This window comes from Syngnathus acus, chromosome 12 (genome assembly GCF_901709675.1).
Source record: "Syngnathus acus chromosome 12, fSynAcu1.2, whole genome shotgun sequence".
NCBI lineage: Eukaryota > Metazoa > Chordata > Actinopteri > Syngnathiformes > Syngnathidae > Syngnathus > Syngnathus acus.
The window spans coordinates 8,987,835-9,004,810 of record NC_051097.1 but is presented as its reverse complement, the minus strand read 5'-3'; the positions used below and the strand labels follow the sequence as shown (position 1 = coordinate 9,004,810).

At 43.1% G+C, this 16,976-nt stretch overlaps 1 protein-coding gene across 11 annotated transcripts in view; it reads right to left on the bottom strand.

Moving 5' to 3' along the window:
• LOC119131255 (ankyrin-1-like) overlaps nt 1-16,263 on the bottom strand; it is a 28,761-nt gene extending 12,498 nt beyond the window's left edge. For 6 of the 11 annotated variants that reach the window (XM_037265537.1, XM_037265538.1, XM_037265541.1 and 3 more), the window contains exons 1-29: nt 15,878-16,262; nt 8,638-8,739; nt 7,592-7,690; nt 7,422-7,520; nt 7,083-7,181; nt 6,739-6,924; nt 6,256-6,354; nt 6,047-6,145; nt 5,770-5,868; nt 5,395-5,592; nt 5,226-5,324; nt 5,061-5,159; nt 4,893-4,991; nt 4,632-4,829; nt 4,430-4,528; nt 4,231-4,329; nt 3,954-4,151; nt 3,795-3,893; nt 3,629-3,727; nt 3,421-3,519; nt 3,197-3,289; nt 3,028-3,100; nt 2,808-2,828; nt 1,772-1,895; nt 1,430-1,493; nt 1,213-1,325; nt 932-1,156; nt 686-840; nt 291-502 (exon numbers count right to left, since the gene is read on the bottom strand). In XM_037265537.1, coding sequence (XP_037121432.1) covers nt 291-502; nt 686-840; nt 932-1,156; nt 1,213-1,325; nt 1,430-1,493; nt 1,772-1,895; nt 2,808-2,828; nt 3,028-3,100; nt 3,197-3,289; nt 3,421-3,519; nt 3,629-3,727; nt 3,795-3,893; nt 3,954-4,151; nt 4,231-4,329; nt 4,430-4,528; nt 4,632-4,829; nt 4,893-4,991; nt 5,061-5,159; nt 5,226-5,324; nt 5,395-5,592; nt 5,770-5,868; nt 6,047-6,145; nt 6,256-6,354; nt 6,739-6,924; nt 7,083-7,181; nt 7,422-7,520; nt 7,592-7,690; nt 8,638-8,739; nt 15,878-16,003 — 3,474 coding nt within the window. In that variant the 5' untranslated portion in view covers nt 16,004-16,262. Of the gene's footprint in view, nt 1-290; nt 503-685; nt 841-931; nt 1,157-1,212; nt 1,326-1,429; nt 1,494-1,771; nt 1,896-2,807; nt 2,829-3,027; nt 3,101-3,196; nt 3,290-3,420; nt 3,520-3,628; nt 3,728-3,794; nt 3,894-3,953; nt 4,152-4,230; nt 4,330-4,429; nt 4,529-4,631; nt 4,830-4,892; nt 4,992-5,060; nt 5,160-5,225; nt 5,325-5,394; nt 5,593-5,769; nt 5,869-6,046; nt 6,146-6,255; nt 6,355-6,738; nt 6,925-7,082; nt 7,182-7,421; nt 7,521-7,591; nt 7,691-8,637; nt 8,740-15,877 lie in introns of all 11 variants that reach the window. The other 5 variants (XM_037265543.1, XM_037265547.1, XM_037265546.1 and 2 more) reach the window with 2 other exon arrangements.
• Between the last annotated feature and the right edge of the window lie 713 nt (nt 16,264-16,976).

Sequence of the window (16,976 nt, the reverse complement as noted above, 5' to 3'; positions counted from 1 at the left end):
ATAAGTCATATCTGACCCAACTCAGATCAGTGCATCAGCTCGCTCAGTGTGGCTCACAACTTAAATCGGGGAACTGAGAAGTGAAGAATGGCTGGATAAAAGAAACAAAAAACATAAACAGAAAGCAGAATAATATAATAATAAATAATCAGTGAGGTGACAAACAATGAGAAAAAAAAAATGGATTCAAATAAATAAATATTTGATTCAAAAAGCAAATCTCTTAAAACTCATTCACTACCATTGACGACTATCAACGTCAAAGTTCCATTTTAAGGTTTGCTACTTACCTGCAGTCCCAGTCTCACTCTTTTGGTGACAGCCGTCTCGGGAAAGATGGCGTCAACATGCGGCACCAGTTTACTGGTCAGCCGCCCGCCCTCTGGACCAATCAGATCGCTCTCTTGCTGAACGCGGGACACCACGGCAAAGTAGAGGGGGAAGTCGGTGGAGATGATTCGACGAATCCGCTTCTTTTCCAGCTCCTCTTGACTTTCCAGGTCTGCAATAAAGAGTAAAGGGAAGGACAAGTAAGGGATGGGAAAATTAATGATGCATAATTTATTCTCCAAAAAGTGCTGTCATAAAACGATTCACTGTCAATGTCCCTGTTTTATATTCTAACTCCATAAATCAGGATAAAGACATCTTCAAGTGTCTCGTGGATTCTTTCCATCTCACTAACCTTCATCCATGCCGTTCAGAATTGTTTCCAGCACTTCGTCGCCATAGCGATTTCGGTGCTCTTTCCAGACCGAGCCGTTTTCACTGCGGAGGACCACGAGCTCACGGTCCCCTCGGGCCAGTGAGGCAAAGTGGGGGATCTCCACTATAACTGGCCTGTGAATTCAAAATAAGAAATTGTCATAAACAAAAAAATAATAATTTACATTTCCCAGAGTGTCCTTCAGAAATTACAATAGCGACTCACCCAAGGAACTGCATACTGGATGGACCCAGCGAGATGATCCGGCTGGCGAGCCCCTCGCCCTCCACCAGGGGAGGGGGGGTGGTCAACTTCTGAGGTTTAACCAAGCGACATGTGATGCGGGTCGGCGCGGCGCAGGTCCGAGGAGGGATGATCACTCGCAGGCCGTGATGTCTGCTGCCTCGCATGGAACCTCCACGGGCGTCTACCATGAAGCTCACTAGAAAGCTGAGAGCGGATACCCAATCAATAGGAAAAAAATCGATGTTGAATTTTAAACTTACCCGGTGTGAATGGGGCTGGCCACCGGGCTGACGTTGTCTGAAGTTTCTGTAGCCGGACTGCTCGGGATGAGAGAGTCTTCGTCATACTCCTTTGGGAGCGGTATGGGGGTGTGCTGCGTAGTGGGAGAGACATAATGGTATGCTATCATGTGCAGCAAAATAGTCTCAAAATGAAAATGAAATAGAATATGAGATTAATTTGTTAAAAAAATCATACTTGATCAAGGAGAACTGTTTCGGGCGACACGCAAGGAATCCTGGGAATGGCGGGAGAGTAGGGCCTGCGGGAGAGGATATCACTCAAAAGTCAACTGATTAACTTTGGTGCATAAAAGATTTCTTGGCAAATGACTTTTTGTTTTATGTTTGTTGCAGAAAATTGAACAACTGAACTCCATTTTTTAAGTTAAGTGTATAAATGACTTGTCTGTTCCTTATAATTAGTTTTTTGTACATTATACGTCAATGCTATTATAATATGTACAAATTTATTATGTTTGGGTTCACGGGAGGATATTAATTTCAAATTTGCGATGGTAACGAAACACGATGAACTTACGTGGTCCCCATACCACCTTCGAAATCTCGAAGCGTCTTCTTTGGGGATAGGAAGTCATCGTCCTGATCTTTAAAGTCATCAAGCTTCAAATAGCGTGCGCCGTCCATTCCGAGCAACTCGTCGCCTATAGAAAAAAAAATTCCCAAAAAATATTTTAATTATAATTTTTTGAGACATCTAGGAGAAAACAAGAACACGAACAAAACAGCCGAATAACACCAAAGTGGTGCCCGAAGCTGTTCTAAAAATAGCTCACAGATGAGTTATCAGTATTTCTGTAGTATAAATATAATTAGTAACTTCACACATCTCCACGACTTCACCACAACACAGAGTCACAAAAAAAGAGAGACATTTTAAAATGGAGTCAAATAAGATCCAGCATGGACTGCAAACAGCAAGGCACCCGGTGCTACTTTTTTTTTTCTTTTTTTTTTAATCATGCTCAACAATGACGCAATCACATGTGATGATTTCTGTGTAGGAGAAAATAGCTGTTATTAAAGAGGCATGAGACGGAAATTAAAGAACAGGAAACCATAGATCAAGATTGTGATATGAGCTGCTCGGGACCAAAGACAAAATTATTTCAAAGAGAAGGAAAAAAAAAAAACATATACATTTAAAAAATGAAGCTGGATGACCAAAAACACATTTTTTTTTTTCAGATTCCTTCGAGCAGAAAGACGACAGCATCAATAACGTTAAATTAGCCGCTTGATGAATTAAGTTGTCTTTAGCAAACAGTTGATTTGGAAGGAAACTCGAGGTCCGGTCAGGTTCACGAGTCCCTTTGTGTCAAACGCTCGTACAAGGAAAATGCCGTGACGACATGCTGATGAAAAACAGAAGACTTTTTTTTTTCTTTCTAAATAAATCTCAAAGCAAGAGATAAAAAGTGAGGGAATAAAAATAGAGCGGAACAAACATGGCTGAAGTTGAATCGGAGGAATTGATCAGAAAGACAAAGAAGTGAAGCACAGAGAAAAATGAAGCCACCGGAACGGACAAAGCGGAGAGACGCACACAAGCCTACCTAACGTTAGCTGGGCGACCCCTAAAAAAAAAAAAAAAAAATGGAAAGGGAAGTTATAAACAGTCATTCACTGGGTCAGGTCAAAATATGCAGTGGGTAGAAAAAGTCTAGATACCCCTGTTCAACATAAACCTATAAAACCAAACATGAAATCTCAAAAAGTGCAAGGCTGCACTTTTTTTTTTGCCATAACCCCAAAAAGTATTTCATCTAAATTTACCTTCATCCTCAGAGACATCCAAAATCTCATCCACCGTCTCGGGAAAACTCATCCGATGCTTTTCGGCTGTGATCTGAATACAAACGAGGACAACGCCGAGATGGAGGGGTGAGAGGTCACAGTTTCAATTGTGGCCTCCGCGCCAAACACACCGAAAGCGGCGGCTCACCGCGGAGACGGATTCCTCGGTCACCAGTTTAAGCACGTCGATGACGGAGATGTAACCGAGACGCTTTGCGATGCCCAGTGGAGACGTTCCGTTCTGCGTTGAGACAGACCATAATAATAAAAACAGATTTGTCCCTGTTGTGGTTTACATTTAATCATGGAGCCATATTTTATATAAACATTATATATGATATAGTGGAAAGTTAAGCCCCGCCCATGACTCACCGATGTAATCTCGTTAGGCTGGGCTCCGTTTTTTAACAGCAACGTGACGATATCAGTGTGACCTTGCTGAGCTGCTTGGTGCAAAGGAGTGTAGCCCATCTGCAGGTGGAAAAGATGATTTTTTTTAACTCATTCAGTGCCATTGACGGATATAGACGTCAAAGATATTAACCGGGTTGGCAGTGAATGAGTTAAGATTTTTTTTTACCCGTGTTTTGCTATTCACGTGTGCCTGCTGCTGCAGTAGGAACTTGACCATTTTGATGTTACCATAGTGACAGGCCACGTGAAGGGGCGTGTAGCCCATCTGGAAAACAAAAAAGTGTTCAGTATTTGGACTCCAAGTCTTATTTTTTTGGGAGACGTCAGATTACCCGTGTAGCGGCATAAACGGACGCTCCCTGCTTGACCAGTGTGTCGGCGATGCCCACGTGACCCTCTTGAGCCACCAGATGGAGAGGGGTCAATCCATTCTGCGGATTGACAAAAATAAATGAATCGTAGAACTTTCTGAACAGTTCATTTGACATTACCTTGTTTCCTAGATTGACATTGGCTTGCTTGGAAATGAGTAGTGCCACAATGTCAGGCCGTCCCTCCTGTGAGGCCAAGTGTAGCGGCGTGATGCCTTGCAGGGATTCGGAATTGGGCGACGCCCCGTTCTGCAGCAGGCAACTGGCCACCTCCATCTGGTTCTGCTTGGCTGCTATATGGAGAGGCGTGTAACCGTTCTGCCGAGATGAAAACAGGAGTGGATATTGTCGTGTTAGATCTGTGGGTTTTCGATCTGGGTTTTAAATTTGGTCTTACTCGGGCAGTGCTGTGGGCCGATCCTCCCTTGCTGACGAGAAGTTTTACAACATCCAGGTTGTTGTGGTGAACCGCCACATGAAGGGGCGTCAGACCGTTCTGTTTCGGATGCACGGACAAAACCAAACCAGACAGAAACATAAGTAAATGAGACTAGCGTAAGATGACGCGGGGCTAACGTTGCGTACGAGAGCCTCACTTTGCCGGCCGCATTGGGATTGGCGCCTCTCTCGAGAAGGAGCTCTGCTACGTCCACCTTTCCGTATTTAGAGGCCACGTGGAGGGGCGTGAAGCCTTTCTGCTCGAGAGAAGAAATAAAATAGATGAATAAAAAATTGAGAAAAATCGAGAAAAAATCAGGAAGAAAATTCTATTTTCCGATTATTGTGAGCCATTTTCACCTTAGTCATTTTGATCTGCTGCGCTCCAGCATCTAACAAGATCCGAATGGTATGAATGTGTCCTTCCCGCGCCGCGATGTGCAAGGGGGTGTGCCCCGCCGTGGTAGACGAGTCCGGGTTGGCCTTGTGTTCAAGAAGCAGCTTGACCAGCTCCTTGTGTCCCATACGGGCTGCACAGTGCAAGGGGGTCTGGTCGTCCTGGTAACAGCAACAAAAACGAAAACTTGAAGACCGCACGGATCAAAACAAACCGGTGTGTACCTTCGCCTTGGCATCCACTTGCGCTGAGTTCTGCAGGAGAAACTGGGCAACTTCACAGTGTCCTGCTCTGGAGGCCATATGGAGGGGGGTCTCCACTTTCTGGATACATTGAAGTTGTTGGAATTACGGTATCGGCTTGCTGAGCAGACTCGGTAGTGCTGCTCTTACCACATTGGAAGCATTCGGTGAAGCCCCTCTCTGGAGCAGGTTCTTCACTATGTTCAGGTGACCCATGAAAGCTGCTACATGGAGAGGAGTGAGGCCAGACTGCACAAATAGGAATAAGAGGTCAAGGTGGAGAGTTCATGCATCGGATCTGGAATAAGAGCTCACCTCTGTGACGGCTTCTAAGGAAGCAGAGTGTTTGAGGAGCAAGTCCATTGACCGCATGTGGTTCTTCTTGCATGCAATATGGAGCGGTGTGAAGCCATTCTGGAGATAGAAAAAAAAAAACCCATAAAACTCAAATATAATTCACACAAAGCGGGAAAAAGATAGTTACCAGAGCTCTAGCGTTAGCTTTGGCTCCCTTGTCCAGAAGAACTTTGGCCATACGATGGTGACCACAATGGGCCGCTACATGAAGAGGCGTTAAATGGTCCAGTGTGATGTCATCGATTTCTGCGTTGTATTGGAGAAGCTGTCTCACGCAGTCCATGTGATCCCCCTGAGCTGCCATGTGGATGGGTGACAGACCATTCTGCCGCGAGACGAGAACAAAGCGTAAGTTGGGTTTTGATGAGGCTGACATATAAGCTAATTGATATGCGGGAACATCGTTAGTTGAATAACGTCGGATTCACTCGGGTGATATCAAAAGACCCGTCAGTGTGGAGAGATGATCGAATCTCACTGTGAGCATCTCATTAAACGGTACCTTGGTCTTAGCTTGGAGGGGAGCACCGTGTTCTAGCAAGATCTCAATGATGCGAACGTGTCCGTTTCGAGCTGCACAGTGAAGGGGAGTCAATTCATCCTGCAGAAAAAGGACATTGCAGGCATAAACGGATAAAAAGTAGAAAAAGCGACTCAGCTTGGGGGCGACAGATGGGCCCAATAAATATTTGGACAGAAATATGCAGGCATCGGTGATAAAATGCCAGCTCAGTGCACGGAGAAGCAGCTGGACTAGAAAAGAAAAAACAAAAACCTACCTTGGTTTTGGCATCGATCTGGGCCCCTCTGTCCAGCAGGAGTCGGACCATCATCATATTGCCCCTCCTGGAGGCGATGTGAAGTGGTGTGATGCCGTTCTAGTCAAAAGGAAAAAATGAAAATAAATTCTAGTATCTAAAGACAAGGTGAAAAGAATGTCTGTCTTTTCCTGACAGATAATAAGTGAATCACAGCTGCGACCGCTGACCTTCGGGGTGAAGTTTACGTTGGCTCCTCTGTTTAGCAGCAGCTGGGCTACGCTCATATTCTCATAGTGGGCTGCGATGTGTAGAGGGGTGAAACCGGTCTAGAAAGAAAAACACATTTTATAAATTGTTCGTCCAGGTCCTGGAGGAGCAAAGCAGGTGATTGAGGTTCTTAAATAGGAAGAAAAAAAATGAATAAATTAAAAAATTTAATAATAAAAAAAATAATTAAAAAATAAAATAGATAAATACAAAAAAAGATACAAAAAATTGCGATATGTAGAGGGGTGAAACCGGTCTAGAAAGAAAAAACACATTTTATAAATTGTTCATCCAGGTCCTGGAGGAGCAAAGTTGATGTTCTTAAATAGGAAATAAATTAATGAATAATTTAAAAAATTAAATAAAACAAAATAAACAATTAAAAAATGAAATAGATAAATACAAAAAAATACAAAAAATGCCAAAATAAAAAAAATAAATACCTTGCTGAGAACATCAGGATTGGGGTCATTCTGCAGGAGCACAGCGGCGGTGCGTGTGTCGTCATTTCGGGCGGCGATGTGCAGTGCGGGGAGGCGGACCTTGCCTTTGGTGCCATAGTTGATGAGCAGTGCTACGACGTTTTCATGGCCCTGCTGCAGGGCCACTGCCAGAGGGGTGAAGCCGTCCTGAAATGAGCAAAGCAGGACGGGCCGACACAGAGGAGAAGGAATTCATGGTCGATCGGGGCACAGTCAAATATTCTTTAGTTTGCTCCAAGAGGTGCAACAGAGTTCTTCTTGTCTACTTAAAACAAATCGCTTATGACACACAGACTCACACCTACCTCGGTGGGGAGACTCTGATTGGCGCCGTTCTCCAGCAGGAACTTGACCACCTCGAGGTGATTTTCCTGTGCTGCCATATAGAGAGGACTGAACCCTTTCTGTATGAAACATACACATTAATATTATTAGTAGTATTTGGTAACAGGAAGTTAAAAAATTAGAGAAATATTTTATTTCGTTAAAGTTTGGCTTCATGCACCGAAAACCCTTTTGGGTTACGATCGTGTCAATGGAGAAAATAAGGCTTTTATGTAATTTCATAAAGTGGCCAAATAATGGTGCCCTTAACCTTGCGATGACTTAACATGCATGGCCTCATATTCTTTTAAGTGGCTTACATGTGACTGGGCATTAACGTTGGCTCCATAATTGACAAGCTCAGCCACCACTTTTTCCTGGCCTGCCAGTGCCGCGATATGCAGAGCAGTGTTGCCTTTCTGGAGAAGGAAGACGAGACGTAAGTGATCCAACCTATCATATATGAAAAATTGAAAAGTATGCACGGTACCTTGGTTGTGGCTTCTAGTTCGATGCCTGAATGGAGGAGCTCCAGGACCATTTTTACGTGACCTTCTTTAGAGGCTAGATGTAACCCGTTGAGACCGTTCTTTAAGAGAGAATGGGGGGGGGGGGGTTAAAGATGGATTTAATCTCGACAGGCCAACAAATGTATTCCCTTGAAGAGTCTATCTGTGCAAAAAAAAAAAATGTGTGAGAACATATCTTTCACCGTGCAGCACCTCATTGAGTTACCGACCGCCTTTCTAAAAATAGACCACAGCTATTCTGTTCAGACAAAACGCACAATGCCATGATAGTAATGAGCGAGCGGCCTCGCCCCACTGCCTGCTTCTCTGTCTTTATTCCAAAGTCGCTAAGACCGACCTGACCACCAGGAGTCTCCGTTTTATTTTGGCAAGGGTCTTGCAGTGACGGGAAATAAAATGCGCCAAATCACACATTCCATGTTAGTTTCCAATGACGCAACAAGGTGAAAGAGTCCAAAATGAAAGGCAGAAGATTGAAAGGATGTTAATGCGAAATACTGAATCATTAATGTACTCCACTTTACACTAAGGTGAAGTCTTGAATTTTTAATTTTCTTTTCTGTCTTTTTTATTAGTTCCCGCCGGGACGCTGCTCAGACTTTTCTCTGAGGCAACTGGAACATGTTGGCTTGCAATGAAATGATTCACTCAAGACTTTAAGTGAAAAGCAAATGTTTCTTATTCTCATTCTGGCTGTTTCGTAATCGTGACCTCGTTACGGCGGGAAATCCTCGTTCCTTCCAATGTGTTATGAAATAGCTCCAGAAGCCGCCCAAAACTAGTTTCTAATTTCATTGACTTCTTTAATCATCCATGTCATTTTTATAACACCTAAAAGCTCATCGTCATGATTCAAGTGTACTTTTCGCAAGTCAGGTGTCTGATTGGCTCTTCCATCAGGTATCAAAATACTCTGACCTATAAATTCTCAATCATGCAATTATATATTGTACTTGACTTTTATCCCACAATATGGGCTTGATTATGTTTGGATGCGCTTGCTTACCTGATTAGCTATATTGATATCGATGCCATTCTTGATGTGATCCAGAGCTTTGTCCAGGTTGCCTGAACGAGCGGCGCGCAGAAAACTGGTGGATGCATCAGCCTGCAAAAACAATTAAACACTTTGAGTCCATTTTTCTGCTTCCTTTCATTGGAGCTTGTGCTGGTCCTTCTGTTTTACGCATCTCGGCCACCAGGGGGCGGTAAAGAATAGTCATAATTGCTCAGTAGGAATAAATAGCCTGAGGATATGAACAAAAACTTAAAATCTCATCACAATGCAGGAAGCGTCAAAGTGCAGGGTCAAGTAAATGCATCTTTACAAAGTCCATCCCAACACAGTATCATCACTAACGTCCATTCACAAACGGAATGTCATAACGATACATCTCCATCCAGGAAAGTAGTGCGGATCGATGTCAAGATGAAGTCACCGCGCTGAGAATTAAAAATCAATAGCTAGGCTCGGCAGAGTGGCAGCTGCTCCAGTTTTAATGGCTAGATGCTCCAGTCGTAGCACTGCAGATTCTTTGCTGAGAGATTTTTCACATTGCTAAAAGAAAAAATGACAACTTCAGTATTGCAGTTGTTGACGTGGCACAAGTCAGTGTAAAGCCAGATTAGAAATAAAATCCAGATTAAAAACAGAGTTCAGTGTCATATTAGCCTGCTTAACACTTGTAAAATATTTCCTAATGTTTTAATAAGAGAACTATTTCAAATATGGAAATTATTTCTCCATGTCTGTGAAACAATGAGGAGACAGATCAAAATGAGGATCTTCCTGTTGTCTCTTCGTTGCCTGAGCTAAAGCGGAGCATCTGAAATATTTATAGCCCGTGTCAGGCCGCCGCTTCGGCGAGCCGTTACAATCAAAGGAATCTTTTTTTTTTCCTGACTTTATCATGTTCCTTTTATCAAAACTTTAGGGCGGATTTTGGGGTTCAAATACAAAACATATTATCAGCAAAAAGAACCCCCCCACATACACAAGAGTTAATATGAACACAGCATGCATGACAGTTTGAGGTCACATGAAAAAAATTATCATTAAATTTTGATAAAATACAATTTGGACGCAAAAATATGCTTTAGATGGCGTGCAAATTTTGACTATGGAACTATAATGTGTGACATCAGCATAGACCCGAGTATGTACCTGATGTGTGTGAAGAAAATACTTACACTGATTTTGATTACAAAGTAATTGTTACATGGAGTGGAACAAAAAAAATATACGAGGTCGACTAGTAACACAGAAAATATTGTTTCAGACTTCCTTAAAGAAACAAATAAAATATGAAATTTGTTTTTTCCTTTTCTAAAAATAAAGTAGGCCAAACAGAAACTTTTGTCAACTTGGGAAAATTCTTCCATCTGTTACATGTTTCTTTTAACTGCATTATTCATTAGCCTCCATTTTGAATTTTAAAGACAGAATCTTTTTTTTTTTTTTTTTTAAATGGTCTAGCAAATATGCAAACAAGACATCTTTTTGGATGGATTTGCCCCGTCATTCCTCAGCATTGTCCCGAATCTCATTGCTTTTCGATTAATCCGCAGGGCGAGCCAGCATGGATGCGGAGTCACTCAGCTACACATCATGTCCATATTTTTCTCTCTCTCGCTTTCCCTCAGCCAGCTTGCCCTCTCACGCTTCTCCTCGTAACCTTTCAATATTCATGAGCACTGCAGAAATGCAACCTGCAAGGCATGCTGGGTAGAACCTGAACCTCAGGGCGTCTGCTGATGACATCATCACTCCGTGTTGACTTTTTTTTTTTTTTTTTTTAAGACAGAATTGTGAGACCAATTACTAAAATCTAAATCCATATACCTGCAGATAGAAAGTATACAGAAGAGGTAAAGGTCAAGTATGCGTAGCTAATGTGAACCACTCAGCACCACGTGCCTGCCATAACATAACATACAATCCCGATGACAGGAGTGAGCAGTCAGCAGAAGGAGTGATGGATAGAAAGGAAGAAAGAAGAAGACAGGAAGGGGATATGGACGAGAGGGCACATGAAGGGGGGCAAAGTTACACAAGTGCATGTCAATGAAGCTCCGCCCACTAGGTCTGAGATGGTGGAAATAGTTGATGACAGATCCGGAATTGCAAGACAGACACGCAAGTCCTCCGAGCTAGGCTTCCCACGATATTTTAAAAAATCCTTTCTGTTGAGTTGTAAATAAACATGCAGTATTACAATTTGCCCTGCTGTCAACAAGCGATGACATATGCTCATAACAGCGGGATACGCTCCGCACCAAGGAGAATAAAACACAGGCAAAATGACATCACTTGGCTTCCTTGTGGAATGGAAATCCTTCCACGTAAAATCGCAAAAAAAAGTTAGGATGGGGTTACAATGAACACATAGTGGCAAGGATGAAGAGTAAACAAATGGCCTGAAGTCTAAAAAGAGTTCAAGCACGAAGAGTCAATGTAAAGCAGAATAATTCATTTTCAGATGAAGGTAAACGGAAAAAAATAATAATAATCGAAATGGTGTAAGAAAATTCATTTCATCGTTTTGTACGTTTCCGACACTCCTGTCATGTTTGTCGGGTAATAGAGGAGCTGTGTCCTTTGGGATGTGGCCTCCACAGCCTCCTTGGGCTTAGAGAAGTGCTGATAATGCAGCTAAGCTAGCATGCGATTAGGCCGTGGAGACACGTACGCTCCTGTCGCTCTGCTACCATGCCTACCGGCTTGCACTTTGAAACTGGGACACAGCTTGTGGAAATAGAGCCCAAAAAAAAAAAAAAACATTCAAAAGGCATCGACATTCATTCGGAGGGGGGATATGAAATTACGGCCAAGCATTGAGACACGCCCAACTATTAAACCTTGCCATCTTTTTCTTATGGTCAATCAAAACAACCCGATTGTTTTTATTAACAAGCAATCAAAGAGTGGCCGCAACCACAATGGCTTGACTTGGTCAAATAGCTTCTTTGACTACATGAGCTCTTAAAAGCTTTAAGTGGACTGGTCAATGTGCCCCATTTCTCCTTCTGTGTGCTTTGTCTCTCTGGCATGGAAGCCTTGATTTATTTCCATCCGGACTGTGCTAATTCCATGTTGTTTTAATGCAGCTCTCATGATAGTTTATTACAAACAAGCTGTTCCAGTAAAACACGGTTCCATTTATTGGAGTACTCAGCCCTCGCGCCTCTGTGGTTGGCGCAATAATGGATGCTTTCGATGGACCTGACCCCGATTGTTTACTGAGAAAATGGCCGCCCTGATGTTTGTACTCGGTTCACTTGAGAGATAGCCATAATGCAGAGTGTAAAAATATACTCAATGTATTTTTTAGGTATTGTCTTAGCTGTCATTTGAACAGGGGTGTGTAGACTTTTAATGCAAACGTGGCAAAGTAACATCACCGAAACAATGGCCGATGTTCTGTTTTGATATTTTAATTTTCCACATCGGGAATACAGTACAGGAGCTACTTCTGGTTGCTATTCACTGGGACGGACGTGGACGGGCTTTTTATGTGTCCTCTTAATGAGAAAGAAGGTAATGTGTCATCGGGATAGCAGCCAGGCGACAGATGAAATGGGCCCATCATTCAATAACGCTCGACAGCTCTGAATTAAAGCGGCCCCGTGTTATGCCTCTACGGTGGCGATAAGTGATACTTGCCAAAAAACTTACAGTTCATTGAGGACCGTTACATTTTTCAACTCGAATCATGTTAAGTTGTATTAACGCCAATCGCCACCAGGCGACACACGTCATAGTTCTGTACGATCAAACGTTGGATAAGAAATCTGGACTTGTCCTCAATAAAAAAGACCTGAATTACATTCAAAAAGATTTCACCAGGCATGCCAAGGATCAAACTAAGAAAAATCAAAGTCATCACATTGCAGCAAAGCCTTCATGAAATCTTTGCGATCATAAGCCGGCGGCGTTATGGCGAGCTGCTGTTTGAATGCATTCGTGGACTTCTGAAGGCCACGTGATCCTCATAGACCTTGAGCACTGCTAATTCCATGACATAATACCCAGTTCCACTTAAAAGTGTGTGTGTGTTCACCGCGTGTGTCTATCAGTGTGTATGGCATCGTGCCAGTCGCTATCACTTTCCGTCTCCTTTACACTGATACTTTGGAATTAACGGAATTACTCATCTTGATTTTGTTAATGACCCACAATGAATCATTAGCACTGGCTATATCCTGTATGTAGGCCATTTATGTAAGTTAGACGAATGTTTTCTTTGAACATAGTTCACAAAATGGACCAGCCTCCGAATAAATTTGTAGCGCGTAGCTCGAGCAACAAGCTAATCCCCCCCCCCGCTGCCAACATTTCACGTCCGTTTGTATAACCAGGAAGACATTTCGACAGCTCATCACCATCAAGGCATGCCCTCATCCGTCTCCTCATCCCTTCATCATCCGGCAATGTGCAGTGTCATCCTGTAGTTTCCATGGTTACGTCAGTCACCTCAGGCCGCCTGTCACCTGACCCACAGGGGCTTATAATGAACTTTACCACAAGATTTACGTCCCCCCCCCCTTCTGTGTCGCAGCTTGGCCTTGCTTACAATAGTGACGGATGTTCTGATTAGAGAGAACAGGCAAGCCACGTGAGATCCCGACGACTGCACATTTAGCTAAAGCAGTGGTTCTTAACCTTTTTCCTTGTTCGCACCCCATTCAATTCACCAACCAGTTCTCGCACCCCTAACCCTAACCCTAAACCTAAATAATTACTATAATAATAATTGGTTTACTTTACAGCTATAAGGCTTAATTAGCATTATCCCTAATGCCAATTAACACAATGACGTCTTGATTTCCAGAATTTTTCACTTTTTTCGGTTACCCGACCATTATCCCCGAAAAATTGTAAATTTCCCCCAGGGTATCCTCGCACCCCCTAGGAAGCATTCTCGCACCCCTAGGGGGTTAAGAACCATTGAGCTAAAGAATCTCGTTTTCCCCGATCGAAATGATGCTGCTGAAAGCAACGCCATTAGCTTCTCGCTAATACAAATGTGTGTTGAAGCTGCGTATTGATCTGAAACCTCTGCGTCATGGTTAAGAAAGATTTTTTTCTCCCCCTCACATTAACATATCTGCCTCCAAGAGCTTCGTGAATATTTAATAGATTTTACTCATACATTCATTCAGCAGTCACATAATGGAGTATTTTTACCGATTAGTCCGATAACAATGAATGAACGCGGTATGGTTAGCCTAATAGCATGTTTGCTTAAGTCATTAAAAAGTCATTAAAAATGATCAAGACTACATTTGTTCTGTGACACAAGCTCAACGAGATGTAAGACGGATTTCCAGATGATAATTGGTCTTGGTTAATCTCGAATAGGATGTGATAAGCATTCAGCAATCACACAACTTTGCTAGCATCACATCAGTTAGCGTTAGATACAGTGACACAGAGGTGCTAGCGCGTCATTAAAGGTGCGGTGTAATCCTAGGCTGGCAGGCAAATATAGCCCACTGGCGCTTTGGGCCACGCTGAGTGCCGCTCAGCTCTGTTCGACCTTGGCTCCATCCTGCCCTCCCTTTCCTATAAAGGCTCTCACGCCAAAAAAAAAAAAAAGATTTTGTACTAGGCAGATTTGTCTGCATTTACTAACCATAAAAGTAACTTTCAAAGGTAATCAGAAAAGTTAGTTTTTCAGAAATCCATAAATGGGTGACAGGGTACACAGATATATTGCCGAAATAGAATTTTGCAATCAAACGGTAAAAAACTAGGAAAGACTCGGCACTTCTAATGAAAAGTGGTGTACTGGGGGAGGTGCTAGCAGGCTGACCCAATTGATTTACGCTAATTCCACTTAATTAATACCCTTACGACCTCCTGATGCCTGCTGTTTTACTCTGTCTTTTTTTTAAGAAAAAAAAAAAACCAATTAACAGAGAATACAATAAAATTACAAATGAGTGTCTTGGAAAACCAAAACATAAATATTTAAAATTTGTTTCTGATGCTTGACGTGACTAAAATGTGTTTTAGATTTTTCTATTTAGAATCAACAAGATTTTGTCTGGCCAACATCCCAGATTCTAAACACGCTTTCTTGTTCCGCTAACGACCAAAATGGACTCAACCTTTCGATGCTTTACAAGCTTGACAAAGTATGGAGAATAAATTGCTTTGTTTCACACAGGTTACTGTTTTGCTCTCAGGAAATGGCGAGCCCTCCCACATTTAGCACTTGTAAACATTTCGTATTGACAGCTGAAACATCGCTTTCGCAAACTTTTACTTCTTTGTTCTCAATAAATTGCAAAAAAAGCCGAAGAAAAAAAAATCCACCCAGCAAAGCAGCAAAAAAAAAAAAAGGGTGGGGAAGGAGCAGGACTATAATTCAGAGGAGTCATTGCAGCATGAAAGCTTTCTCTCCTATTTATGACACACAAGAAAGATGTTCTAAAATTTTAAAAGAGATTACACAACATCCCCAACCACTTTTTTTAACACGCACACGCACACACACACACGCAATCATTTGCCATCAATGTGTACACAAAAGAATATAGTGGGTGAAAGATCGAGTTCTGTCTAGCAAGCTAGCATCAAAACGCTAACACAATCGACAATTGACACAGGCTAATGAACTAATTCCGATACTATAGTAATATCAACTGTGCGGCAATATTCTTTAAAAAAAAAAAAAAAAGTATCCTTGTCATATCTTCTGATATAGCAATAGCAAATAGATTTTTTTTTTTCAAGTTTGTCTTGTAATCCAACTGGCAATATATGAAACAGATTAAACCATGCAATATTCATTCTCATGAATCATTTTGGGGCTGCCAAGGTTGAGTGCACAGGCAAGCTCATAAAATGTGCAGCGAAAAGGCAAACCCAGCATGTGGGAAGCGGGGGTAAGATTTTAAATATAAATGATCGTTTAATTGGAGACTTAAACCGAGAGCCTGTCACTGAATTGATGATCACCTTTCCCTCCATTTTGCATTCACCCCATTCAAGCATCATAAGGGGAGAATGAAATGAAGCAAAAAAAAAAAAAAAATGCATGAAAGGGCAACAAACTACAGTGGCATCTTTTTGAGACGTGACTGCGAGAAGATGAAATCCAAATCTACCCGAGCCACACCTCCACTGATGAGAACAATCAAACACATGCCAGCTGAGGCCCTCGAACCGAGCGAGTAAATTATGCTCGCGACCACTCAAGAGTGACGGATGACGACGAGGAGACGGTGTCATCTCCTACCTTGCGCCTGCGATCCCTGGATCGATTCCTCTTTTTGATCTTGTCCTCCTCCTTCTCCCGCTGCTCCTGGGCGGCGGCCTCGGCGAGGTCCTTGGTCTTGCGGAGCTGCTTGGCGGCTTGCGCCATGGTGCCGCTGCTGCTACACTTCTTCTGCTGCTACCAGTCGTCCCCGTTCCCTCTTGTCCCCCGAGCCCCCCGTCGAGCCCCCCGACTAGCTCCCCTCGGCTTTCCACCGCGGCATGCGTGTGCTGTCACACCTCCCCGCCAGCCCCTCCTATGTACAACCGATGGAGATGCTACGGCAGCCACAAGCCACACGTCAGCTTCAAGATGCTACAGCTAGTGGTGCTGATGCGGCCACTCAGTCGCTCGCACTGCGCTGAATTGCCCCCCCCCCCTTCCTCACCCTCACCCCCTCCTCTCTCTCTCTCTCTCTCTCCCCACGTTGCTCCCGGAGACCAGCACGCAGTCCCGTGTTTGCAAGTGAGTGGAATCCTGCCGTGAATCTCCCTCTTGTTTGTTTTAATCCGCCCAGCATCCCCATTTGAGCATTTTCTTCCGCATGGCGCTTTTTGTCATCCGACAGAGTCGCCCATTCCAGGTACAAAGAAGCAGAATGCTGCAGAATGCTTTCATGCCATCCCCCCAACCCCACCCCCATCTCCTGGATGAGGATTTTCCATGCCACCCCTCCCTCAAGGAGGGTAAAAATAGTAAGACAGATGCTTGCAAAATAATTAAAACACCAATCATCTTTTGGTCAGTAAATATCACCCCCGCTCCCTCTCCCAAAATGCTCTGTTGTGTAATCCATTTTTAATTTACAATTAACTTTAATGGGACAAATCTGTTTCTTAAAATTTCTTCACTTCCTTAAAAACAGACAGCAGTAAGTTTTGATAATGACTTTCTACACCTGCAGAGAGAAATAGGAAAAAGGAATGGAGGCTTTCTCCCTACCTCATCTCCCCCCCCCCCCCCCCCCTTCCCGTGCAACATCATCTTTCTTCACGCCGTTGCATAACAAAGTGCAGCACACACTGTCAAAGCAGGAGAGAGCGTGTGACAAAACCAGGGACAGATACTAAATATTCATTCG